A 13,530-nucleotide genomic window follows, 5' to 3' on the forward strand; every position below is an offset into this window, starting at 1 on the left:
TATATATACTGTATAAATATTTACTGTTGTCTGCTTCAGACATTACTTTTGTTCATAGATACACATCAAAAAGCTACATATCCTGCAGAGATTATACAGAAACATTGGTTTGGTGTATGTGTATACACCTTTGGCATCTACCTGTAGAAGACTGGAAAGATTTCAAAAGTTTATCACAATTGACCTTTCTTTGCCCATCCCAACATAACTGTACACCCACACACAGATAAAAAATAAATAAATAAATAAAATAAAAAAACACTTCTCCTACATGACACAGGCAAGCTTATTGGTTTCCAATGCAAAACAAATCAAGTCAAAATGTAGGATATGTTGAATCAGTAAATTGAAATCAAGATTTTTATAATCATGCAAAAAGTATGTGTTGAGAATCAAAGTGGGGACAACACAACTCAATGAGACAGGCTAAAAACACTGCTGTTAAACCATACTTGTATAGCTCTTTTAAAACCTCACCAGGTTTTGGAAAATACTTTATGAAGGGTTTCTTACTGCAAGATTACTCAAGGAGACTGCAAGGAGACTCATCAGTGTCCTTAGATGATCTCCTGTGTTTTAAAGTTTTCATGATGCTATAGTTCTCCTGGACTCTCCAATTCTACTCCTGAACTGACATAAAGAAATATAGAAGTGTTTTTTCACCCTCTTAACAATCAAGATAACAGCACTGATACTATTTCTGCAACCACATATTCACCAGTTCCTATTTTTTAGTGTTGCTTAAAGTCCTTGATCAGACGTAGCTGCATCTCCTCCAGCACGTCAGATAAAATATTTTAAGAATTGAATATCTAATTTGAAACAGCTACACTTCCTTTTTGTTTGGAGATTTGGGGATTTGGCAAAAACACAGGCTAAAGGGCATTCTGTACAAAAACCACACAAAAACTTGTGATCGCTTGATTGTCTTGTTTTGTTTTGTTTTGTTTTTTAACGTAAGAATTATGTCTAACAGAAAGAAGGCAATTATTGATTTTTTTTTCCAAAATAAAATATTTTACTTTTTTACCTAATATTTATGTTCACTTATAGGATCCAAAAAAAAAAGATCCAACTAGTTTGCTGTTGTATTTTAGTGTCTGTAAAATAGCAAATGAGATAAATCAGCTTTAAAACAGCTACTTGTTGAATCTATCTATAGAATGCTATCCAAGCTTCAATTTTAGCCCTTGTTTGGATTTATAAAGAGCTCAGCTTACCGCAGCTCAACACAGCTTTCCACAAAGGCAGAAAATGAGATGTATGATGAGCAGAGTTGTATTTAAAACCACTTTGCAGCAGAATGTGAAGGTTTTTCTATTAGTCCCACTTGTCCGTATAACAGTTGTATGGTGGCAGCACTTCAAACTCAACTCAAGGTTTGATCAGTTCATCAAAGGAGAGCCTCTCTTTGCACTGTTACTAACATGACTGAGTCAGTCACCATAGCCAGGAATCTTTTGGTATGTACACCTACTTCAGCACTATCTTCATAGAATCTGTCAGCCCTCAACTGGAGTGTGAAAATAAAATGCTCGACTGAGTTTCTGGGTGCAGGAGTGAATTAGGGAAATCAGACTCTCAGTCGGGCAATTTCCCAGGTTTTAAGTGGCATTGGAAATCTCAACAAGATCCCTTTTCTGTGAGTGGCATTTATTGTAGCTGAAAGTAACGTGATGTGCATGAGCTTATTGCACAGTTTTTGGGAGTTTCACATATGTCTGTGGTGAGTTACAAAAATATATTTTATCAGAGTGAGACTAAAGTCGGCATAAATTTAAAAAAGAATCACACGTGAAACATGCTTTCCAAACCCAATATATTTCATGAATAAACTAATTTTTACTTGCCTATTATATTCTAGGCCTTTTAAAAAACATGCGTCCTTATTTCATTATTGAAATTGTATTTAAACATGACAGCGCCATCAAAATTGTGTTTGTACCCTTCAGCTATTATCCATTAGTTTTATGGGAACGACTGGAGACCATTATTCTCACTGATGGAAAGTTGAACATTGCACTGCATGAATGATTTACTGAGACTGGGTTTGGTATTGTCAAGTGTATTGTATCTCATGCACAAAGTGGAACACACTCTTGGCTTTTGTTTTCATGTTGTGTATTTTAAATGACACACACTGTAAATTATATAATGTTCCGTCTTTTTCAAAGAAAGTGTTCCTGTATGAAGAGGTTTCAAAAGGAAAAAAAATGCTGAAATTTGTTCATCGTGTTTATTCTTACCAAATTTACAGCTGGTCACTGCGGCGTCCCAGAGCTAATTGTGAATGGGCAAGTGATCGGGGAAAACTTTGGCTACAGGGACACGGTGGTCTACCAATGCAATCCTGGGTTCAGACTAATTGGCTCCTCTGTACGGATCTGTCAGCAGGACCACACCTGGTCTGGGCACCTACCAGTTTGTATCTGTGAGTAATTTAATGTCCTCTCTAAAGCTTTGCTACAAATGCCATATGAAAAACACAAAGAAAGTCTCTCTATAGCCCGTCTACTCCAAACATGCAAAAAACAAACATGTTCTACAGTGTTTGCACCTCTTTTCTTTGTGCAAACAGTGATTTTGGTGAGTCAAATGCATATTAAAAGCACTTTACAAAGGCAATATTTTTAAAAACTTGTTTTTTTAGTGTGCCCTTTAGATTTGATATAGCAAAAAATTGTACAAATAATGTTGAACAATGTTTCACCCATTCTCACTGTGCCCTAAAATCCACAACAACGATGGAGCAGTTTTTACAAGAGTCTTGTCCTTTGACTATCTTGTTTTATCCTGATCCTAATAATTTTGTGCTGAGATGGTAACTATCTGAGAGGAAACAGTAAATAGTGTATTGGAAAAAAACCAAAACATTTCAATTTGTTAATGTGGACATTCTCATCACTTTCTGGGGAGGCATGGCCATTTCCTACATGTTTACTTGCCACCTGAACAAAGATTTTTCAACCCTTATGGATTGTGCTTAGGAGTATCCTGATACCAGTTTTTCCTCAAACGTACAATTACTTCAGTTTGGGTACTCACCAATATAGAGTATTGATACAGAGTACATAGTAATTAGAACATAAATGTTGCACAATTACTTTAATAACACTTTTTATTTTATTTGGAAAAAAAGTGGCTTTAATTCCTTATAGGCCCACAGCTCCTCTCACTGTATCAAATCAAATAAACACCATGATATATACTAATTCAAAATTTTTGAATAAATTTAAAAATATGATTTTCTTTCAATGTATATACATAAAATATATATACATACTTAAACATGGAATTGACAAACATTTTACTTGAAATGCAAACTGTAACATATTTATTGGAGTATTGATACTATTATTCCAGTATCAATACTGGTATTGGTTCTGAGTATCGAGGCAATTAGTACAAATGCGTAAAAAATGGGCCTGATAGTGACACAACCATAATACCAGTATTAGTATTGGGACACCACTAGTTGTGCTAATGATTGGTTAACCGATCAAAGAAGATTTATTTTTATTTTGATTCCTTTTTTTCTGTTTTGAGGGAACAAGTTTTGGGTTCTGTTTCTTCTGTGACAATAAAAAAAAATATTTGTCTTCTAATTCACCAGCTCTACAATCACTAAATGAATCCTAACTCTTAGTATTCCTCAACCTCCTGTTCGCCTCCGCCTATTAATGAGCTGAAATGTGCAATCTAGCCTTTACTGATCATGATCATGTCCTAAATTCTCCCTCTCTCATTACCTTCAGGGTTTAATTATATGTTAATGACTGTGACAGTTGGCACTTTGTGTCACCTCAATCATTGTTATTGGGGTTTTTTCTCTGTATGTTTCTCTGCCTCTCTCCTTCACCTCGCCTCTGCGTCCCTCCTCTGCTGCTTCTCGCGTCCTGACCTTTCCGCCTCCCTCCTCCCGTCATGTACCTGCTTGATGTGTGTCGCCTCAGCTGTCACGTGTGGCCACCCTGGCAGCCCCATCTACGGCCGCACCACCGGCGATGGCTTCAACTACAATGACGTTGTGCGCTTCTCCTGCAACAAAGGCTACACCCTGGAGGGGCCCTCTACAGCTCAGTGCCAGGCCAACCGCCAGTGGAGCCAGCAGCCTCCGACATGCAGAGGTACGGTTCCTGCCACAGAGAGCACCTGCAGAATGTATAAATAGCTGCCACTCTGACAGCCTTTAGGCAGCAAAGAAACACAGATGCACCTTGATAGTTGACCTCACTTGCCTCCACCATATGTACTGCTGGGATCACAGAGTCAAAAACAAACAGGAATCAAAACAAAAATATCTTTGCAAAACCTTTGATGCATGAGATGCTTTAAATTTACAAGCATTTCATTGATCATTCAAGATTCTATTTCTAAAAAAGGCATAGTGTCACAGTGACTTTTATTTTTTTATTTTTTTTACCCCCATTACAAAGAACACTTTTATCTCATTCTTCTTCTTGTGAAAAAGGCTTGCCAAAAGGAGAGCCGGTAGCTGCCAGATAGCAAAAATAGGATCCAGCCAAAGTGCTGGAACAGAATAAGAAAGCCTTTCCAGTTATCTGAAGCTAGGACGACTACAAGAATCCAACATCCAGCAGATGTGTCAGAGTCGCTCAGGAATCAGCCGTCAGCAACTGCCAGCTTGCTGAAGCATAAGCACACAAGGAAAAAACTATGTATGTATAATTACGAATAATTAATTAATTAAATAAATAAATGAATAAATAAATAAATAAATAAATAAATAAATAAATAAATAAATAAATAAATAAATAAACATATGGGGTTCCAACACTTTTAATGATAATGTTTTTTACCTGCTTTGATTTATCTGGATAAAGCATGCAACAACATATGGAGCCATAACCTCAGAGCTACAGAAAAGCAATAACAAATTTATGGTACAATGTAAGGAGTGAGGACGTGTTCAGTGGAACATACTGCAGTAATTATGTGTGATCTTTTTTTTTCCTCTTCTTTTGTTGCTGTGCTTGTAGTTTGTGCTGATTATGCTCAGTAATGCTGCAATTACAATGTCACATTTCTGTTTATTCATATCGGATCAAAGTATTTTAGAAATAGATTCTACTGTATTAATAAGCATATGTTTTACAGCATAAACTGGTTGAAAACATATTAAAAAGCATAAATTAAATTATAAAGTCAGTTATTAATACATAACATTTAGAAAATGGATTTAAATAGCCGTCATTGTGCCTGTAATTTGCTGCCTCTGGATCATGTAAAGCAGAGCTTGATTTGCCAGGCAGTTTGCATTTAAAAATATGTCTGACATGAATTTTGTTGGCATTTAAATATAGTATGTATTAGGAGCTACTGTTTTTATTTCAGCTACCGATTTTTATTACAGAGACAGAGCCGGTGAAAGATCAAAGGAGCACGATCACATGAATCTGTCATGACTCGCTTTGTCAAAACATGCCTGTTCCCTCTAACATTTTCCCACATTAAGCTAAGATTTGCCATGCATCTGGCGTATTGATTTAATTCGATATCACTTTGAACCTAATTTCACCCTCATCTGATTTCATCTGACACACCTTGTCAGCGATGTGCTTTTAGAGACTTCAGCTGCTTTTAAAATGATGCTTTTTTTGACAATAGGCGCTCGTTTGGTTTTCAGAAGGCAGCTTGAAGTGCTTCTATTATTGACAGTGCTTAATATAGCTCATGGTTACTTTTTTTTCTTGTTTGTAGAATACAAAAGAAAAAAGCCACTGTTTAGGTCATGACAACAGTTCTATTATTATCTCACAAGCGAACATGCTGACAGATAACATTTATGCAAATTAGGCTCCAAGCAAGGAGAGTGAACAGTTTCCAGGAATCATCCCCTGTGATGTGATCACATGGAGCCAGTTGGGCAGATTGCCACGTAAATATTATGTGTGGGGGTTTTGCTTATTATTTTACTCTATGCTTAAAAACATACAGTAACAAAACAGAGCAGGTGTAATGCATGAAGAGATCCAGATGAAACAAAGTACAATTACTTTGTTACAGTATCTAAGTGTTTTTGAGATTCTGTCTTTTTAACAAGTATTTTTTTTTCAAACTGTAACTTTTATTTTGTTACATTTAAAACCTAAAAAATATACTTTTGCGTCTTTACTTTAGAATTTACCACATAGTTACAATTAACAAATTTAAATATGACCAAACTCATAAAAGGAGTTCTTTATGCAATATAAAAAAAGTGTTGAATTTGTTTAAATAAAGGATATTACTATATGTATTTTCCAGGCACATACAGTGGTTCAATTCTATACCACAATCAAATAACTTCTTTTCAGTTTTTATGAAAGCGGTGTATATTTTAAAAATAAATTTGACTTCCCATCGTAGTCTAAACACTTGGAAATTGGCCTCTCTTTAAGAGCCACCTACCATTTCTGGCACTCCCACTTCAGCACGTCACCACAACAATGCTTCATGCTGTTTATAACAATTCGTAGGAGAAATATCCAACCATTTTTGACAACCATGTAGCCTCGTCCTTGGCATCCAAAAATAAATTTCCTCAACAAAGGCATTTTTTAATCTGAAAGGGCTGGAGTGAGAAGTAGAGTAGAGCTAGGTGCAAATAGGCGTGGCTTTGTACAGCAAGCATTTAGGCAGCTCCACGTGGCTACACAGGAGTTTCAAGGATTTCTCAAACATGCATGAATGAGTCAAATCCACCCTCTGGGTATGTTTTTGATGAGGGAATGGCATTATAACATGTTATAACACTATATTAAGCTCAAGAAAGTATTTTGCATCACACACCCCCAACCAAGTTTTGTCTACTGAAAGGCATGAGTCCCAGTAGGTTAGCATAAAAATATTTTCTAGTCAACCTAAAAGTAGCTTTGCCTTTTCCCCCACAGTACATTGACATAAAATACTTATTTTACACAGTAGTTGTCTCAAATACAGGAGGGACACATTTTTACAAGCTTGGAAATGTAACGAATGAATTTCCTTTGACTCGTGCTCTCACTGTCCTGCACTGGATTGGAATATTTCATCGCCACCGTTCCAGAAAACTGCAATGAATACGTTTGTGAAAAAGTAACCAGGAACATGTTCTGCTTTTCGTTAATATAATATAACAACACACTTATAATAATGTAGGAACATGTGCATCATGGAGTTTATAAGTAGACTCACTTGGGGCAAGGAGAGTACCGAGAAAAGGGCAAGGACCATTTATTTTTAATCATAACGTTGCAATTTGCCAAAACAGGTTTTAGCAAAAAAAAAAAAAAAAACTACTGCTAGCAGTATTTGTATGCATTTCTTTTATTCTAAATGAGTGATTAATAATACTGTATGTTTTTCCCCTTCCATCTAGTGGTTAACTGCACAGATCCGGGTATTCCTGCCAACTCTATCCGGGAGAGTAAGATTGAACATGGGAACTTTACATTCGGCAGTGTGGTGTTCTACGATTGTAACCCTGGATATTACCTGTTTGGATCATCGGTACTCAGCTGCCAGCCAATGGGCCACTGGGACAAACCTCTTCCAGAGTGCATAGGTATAGTAAAAGTTTCTATTCTTGCCCAGGTAATACACTTGGAAATGAGTTTTGTTATGTTTCTGATTAAAAAATCTGGTACACTGGCTCATTAGCTAAGAGATGCACACGCAGAGAAAAAAAACATTTTTCACAGTTTATTGTCTTGAACTTGTTTTATGCGTTTCCAGTTTTCATGGTTTAAATTTAAAAATATTATGACTATCCACGCAATAAGGGATCCCCCAGAGGCTCGCGGCCATGTTTTAGCTGCATCTGCATGAGTTGTTCAGGATCTAGCTAATGTCCCTTCAACGCTAAGCACTTAGATTATAACAACTGCCATGTGTGAACTGCAGGGTTTCTAATGTTGCACCCAAACACCTGCTTCATTGTGCATTCTGGTTATGTATGAGCCTGCCAACAGTAATGACCTATTTCTGGTGAAATTATCTAAAGCAAACCTCTCCATTCTGTATGCAGGCTCAAAACGCACTTCATTTCATGGTAGAGAAATGATGCGCATCATTTATTTTATCAAATGAGATAATAATTAAAGAGATACACAAGAGTGTCTGTCTCACATGTTTATAAACTGCTTCAGGCATCAGCGACAGCTTGGTTGTGGTTAGTATTTTCAAACAAAAAAAAAGTTAAAAATCTTGCGGTATTAAACTAAATTGAGAAAAACTGCAAACAAACATATACTGGTCAAATGAAACAGAAGTTTTAGAAAATGGTTGTCATTTTGTAAAATGCAAATAAGAACACTGTGTGGTGTTTTAACTAATTTAAAACTTTTTAATGGGACAATGTTGCAACTTTTTGTACAAAATGTCTGCTTGTTTTTAACTGAATGTTAGCACCTTAATAGAATGCTAATCATTAGCAATGCCAAATGTAATTCTCATCCATTATAGTTATATTTATGTTCAAAAACTTGGGTATTGTTTGATGACATACAAAAACTGCACATGGTGAATTAAAAAATACTGTATATATATCAAATCAATCAGACTGAAACAGTGGAAGCTGAGATGTATCAAAAGAATAATAATCTTGTTTTCAGAATGTGTAAGATTATTTGTCTTGTTAGTCTGAAAATGTGACTCAAGTCAAAAATTTCTGCCAATGGAGTAAGAAAATTTTACTTGGTAAGATTCTTGGAAAACTTGATTTGACTTTTTTTTTTATTTCAAGAATCTTACCAAGTAAAATTTTCTTACTCCATTGGCAGAAAATTTTCACTTAATTTGAGTCAAATTTTCAGGCTAACAAGACAAATAACCTTACACATTCTGAAAACAAAATGATTATTCTTACACAATCAGTTCTTGTTTAGTAAATCAGTCTCAAAACAAGATCAAAAAGACTTTTTGGCTGGATATAAGATTTTAAAACTCAGTAAGATGGACAGTTTTTGATATCACAGATCTATTTTTGCAAGGGAGGCCTGGGCCTGAAGGCAACCTATGCGAGAAAAAACTACCTGAAAAAAAACTTAAAAACATGAGGAGAGTGTTCAAAATCCACACAAAGACCCCCGGCCCAAACCGAGCATTGAACAAAGGACCCTCTCGCTGTGAGGCAGCAGTGCTAACTGCTGATCTGTTGTGCTGCCAAATGTACTTTGCATTGACATCATACACTGATGGGATTTGTGCTCTGCGTTTGACCCATCACATCCCCAACAACGGGTATTAGGTGTCTTGCTCAAGGACATCACGGCATGTGGGCATGGCGGGAAATCGAACCTGTAGCTTCCTGGTCCCAAGTTGTCCTGGGAATTATTCCGCAGGGAAACAAAAACAATCCTAGGCGTCCCAACTTGTAGCAAAATGCAAAGAATATCTTTTATACAATTTTAGGCCCTGGAATGATTGGAGACTGTTACGACTGGTCTGTGTCGATGTTTGGTTCTAGTTTTCTGTCTTGTCATCTGTCTTCTTCCTCCTGTCTGCTTTGCTCCAGCCCCGCCCACTCACAGCTGATCCTCATGTTTCTCCCCCAGGTGTTTCCTGTTGGCGCGCATTTGTCTCACCTTTAAATTCTGTGTTTTGTCTTCACTTCCCTGTCGGATCATTGTTTTGTATTGTGCTGTATGTTCCTACCTGAAGATTTTCTTGTCCTGTGTTTTGCCACGTCCAAGTCTTGTGAGTTTTTTGAGCTGCCCCATCAGCACTTTTTGTTTAAAAAAGTTCTTATTTTTGCCATTTTGAAGCTGCCTGCGCCCTGGGTTCATTCCTGCCTGAAAATCATTACAGAGCCATTTCAAATGAGTGCACTTTAAATCTCACACCTCACACTGTGATTTGTACTCAGGCAATATTTGTGTTTTATTTATTTATTTTTTTACCTTCTGTTCTTCAGTGTATTCACTTTGATAAAGACAAATGATAGTACAATAAAGCGACGTGTCTCCGCTTTAATGTTTCATCCAAAAAACTGATACGAGAGACATGCGGCTGTCTAAACACGCAGCTCATTTTACCTGAATTGGAAGGATCCAAAAGTAAGCAGACTTTGTTAGATTTTTTTTAAATTGTGAGTTATTTAAACTAAATTTTATTGCTACAGAAAGACTAGAAGATAAAAAAATGTTAAAATTATAAATAAAAACTCAACAGAACAAAGAGCACACTGGAGAATCATTTCAACTCACTTTATGACCACAGCTTTAGGGGAAACAGATAAAACTCCTAGTGAGCCTCAAAACTGAAAGTGCTCGGTGGTTAGCCCAGAATAACCAAATAAATCAATCAACAAGGAAATCAACTTTATCAACATATCTGTTTTTCTCAAAATGTTTCATGTCCTGAATCTGCCTGGTTAAATTTTTACATGTCCAGGTACTTTTTTTATTGAAAAGGGCCAGTGCACATTATGAACAAGGGTTTATCTTGTAAATGTACCAGATTGAGCCATGGGGGCTAGTTTTAATTTGTTGTGCTGGGCAGGTTGATGCTGAAACACATAAAAAGAAATAAGTTTAAGTAAAATTCATAAACAAATAAAATTTCACAGAGTGATGTTTTGAATACACTCCAATCTCTAAATGGCTCACGTGCATTTGACAAATATAAGATAAATATGGATTTCTTGAAAATGCATGCCAACACTTTTTTTCCATTGTTTCATCATTAGCTTAATTTATGTATTGTGCAGTCTATTTTCCCTGATGCCTGGAAATTTGCTCAGATTACTCCCATTTTTAAATCTGGTGATCCAACAGAAGTTTCAAACTATCGGCCAATTTCTGTTCTTCATATTTTTTCTAAGTTACTTGAAAAAACATTATTTAATCAACTACTTCAGCATCTAGAAGCTAATAATATGCTAAGCAATAGCCAACATGGTTTTCGCACGTCAACGTCAACCATGTCTGCATTAATTTTATTCACTGAACAAATATGTGCTGCTTTGAACAAAGGTCAAGTAACTGGTGCTGTATATACTGATTTTCATTCACCGTTTGACAAAGTTGATCATTATACTCTCTTACAAAAGTTGATTTCTTTTCAACTTACATCATCTGCAATACAAATGTTTTCCTCTTATTTGACTGATAGGTGTCATGTTGTGAAACATGGAAGCTCTGTGTCCGGGTCTCTGCCCTGTTCCATGGGAGTTCCGCAGGGTAGCATACTGGGCCCATTGCTTTTCCTATAATACATAAATGACCTTCCAAAAATATTGAAGTATTCAAATATTTTAATGTATGCTGATGATACTGTTCTTTTTTTGTCTGATTTCAATATTGAATCTATTAATAGTCAGTTACAAGCAGATCTTCAGACATTTCATGGTTTGCTTCAAGATAATCTTTTGTCAATTAATGTTAAAAAAACTGTGTGCATGTATTTTTCCTCATCCAGGAGACATTTCAACATAACAAATCAACTCACTTTTTTAAACAAACCCCTTGATATTGTCACTACCTACAAATATCTTYGAATTACTTTGGATTCTCATTTGACTTATCGTGATCATGTACAAGTCTAAACCACTAAGTTGAAACAGAAATTGTACGTTTATTCAAAAATCAGATCCAATCGGACATCTTCTGTTTCAAATATCTATCTTCATGTCATTATACTCTCAACCATGTCGTACTGTTTACCTGTTTGGTCTCTTACAACAAATGAAATCTTAGAACCCATAGTTAGGCTCTACATCAGGGCCTACAAAATTCATAAAAAACTTCCTGGTTGGACTCATCACTGTACAGTTCTTTCATTGTCTGATGCCTTGACTTTTCAGAATTATGTTTTGTATAGTGGTATTAATTTATATTTTCATATCTTCCAAGGTGCCAATTATGGAACTCTCTGTGCATTGTTGCCCAAATCAAATTCTGGAAGTGGTCATTCAACTAGATCTGTTACAAAAGGACAACTGATATTACCAACTTTTAAAAACTGTTACGGCCAGAGGTCTTTTTTCTATGTTTATACTAAAGCATGGAATGACATTCCTCAAAACATACAGTAAAGTCCATTTCAAAACTACAGCCCTTCAAGAAGAATCTTGTCTGCCATCTGCTGGACACTTTTTGTTGTGCTCATATTTAGACGTCCTATTTTGCAAATGCTGCCTTCCTGAAATTTGGTATGCTTGTTTGTCTTTGTGTCTATGGTGTATAATGATGTGATTGTGATGCTGTATTTCTGAGTGTTTTATGTGCTGCAGAACAAAAACCTGCTGTAAAACAGCAATTATGCTGAGTCAGGCTTGATTTTTTTAGTAATCTTTTCCTGTTAAATCAATAAATCAAATCAAATCACAGGCACACATGCATTAGTAAAATCCTAAAAAGTGCACATAAATTAATTACATTAAAAGAAGGCAAAGAAAAACAGGATACACATTCAGGTTAGTGATTACTGGTTTAATGTTCCTTTAGAAAAAGTTTCAGATGAGCCTAATAAACTGCATTGAGAGACACTATTAAAGTTAGTTAATAATGTTTTTTAATGTTTGCAAACTTTAGCAAATGGCAACATTTAACCAAATGTCAGACATTGATACGGCACCAAAACCAGCACCCAGCATATTTGAAATACAAAAAAATTTAACTTAAATCTTTCATCATAATAATAAAATAATTTTTCTCCCACTAAATTATTTTAATAATAATGAAAACCTGCTCAAACTTGACAATGTAATATGAACAGCCTGAGGAACAAAAAGCTTTAATTTTCAAAGAACTCCATAGTTTGTTCTACAAATCAAATTGTCTCAAATGGAAATGTACTCAAATTGCTCTTTCAATTTAAGCATCTCTTGATCTAATTTAAAGTTCACAGCAGTTTATTGGACATGAGCAATTTGACAGAACTTCATTAAATCTAGATTGCATAGTATGTACTTTAATAAAAAGACGTAAAATTGGAGGGACTAGAAGAGAAATCTGAAGTTCATTAAATCTGTTGCTACTTGGTTTTAGTTGTTTTTTTTTAATTGAGTGATTTCTTTTTCTAATTGAAACAACTGAAACCATCAACATGGCATTGTAGTCTATTCTGTTGAAGCTTATAGAAACTTTTTTTTTCATTCATGAGAATACTTCTCTTTGCTCTTTGACGCAGAGGTGGACTGCGGCCACCCAGGAACCCCGCCCCACGCTGTAATGACTGGAGACAAGTTTACGTTTGGCTCCACAGTGCGTTACTCCTGTACTGGAGACCGTCAGCTTATTGGAGACCCATCACTCACCTGTCAACTGAATGGTCACTGGAGTGGTCCACTGCCTCACTGCTCAGGTAAACACACACACACACACACACACACACACACACACACACCTATGATAAAAATTAGTCATCTACAAGCTTTGCAAGTGGGAAAACCTGAAAAATCAACAGTGTATCAAATACTTGATCTCCCCACTTTTCTCCCCATATAAACACACACACACACACACACACACACACACACACACATGTGTATATATAAATAACAAATGAAATGAAAGGCAGCAGAGAGAAGAAAAAAATCTTAAAATA

At 35.8% G+C, this 13,530-nt stretch overlaps 1 protein-coding gene across 1 annotated transcript in view; it reads left to right on the top strand.

Moving 5' to 3' along the window:
• The window catches only part of LOC106514228 (CUB and sushi domain-containing protein 3), a gene marked incomplete in the record, with an annotated part of 356,940 nt that overhangs the window by 264,007 nt on the left and 79,403 nt on the right, over positions 1-13,530 (top strand). The window contains 4 exon segments of the mRNA XM_014003387.1: positions 2,258-2,431; positions 3,954-4,127; positions 7,361-7,546; positions 13,114-13,287. Coding sequence (XP_013858841.1) covers positions 2,258-2,431; positions 3,954-4,127; positions 7,361-7,546; positions 13,114-13,287 — 708 coding nt within the window.

This window comes from Austrofundulus limnaeus, unplaced genomic scaffold (genome assembly GCF_001266775.1).
Source record: "Austrofundulus limnaeus strain Quisiro unplaced genomic scaffold, Austrofundulus_limnaeus-1.0 Scaffold18, whole genome shotgun sequence".
Classification (NCBI taxonomy): domain Eukaryota; kingdom Metazoa; phylum Chordata; class Actinopteri; order Cyprinodontiformes; family Rivulidae; genus Austrofundulus; species Austrofundulus limnaeus.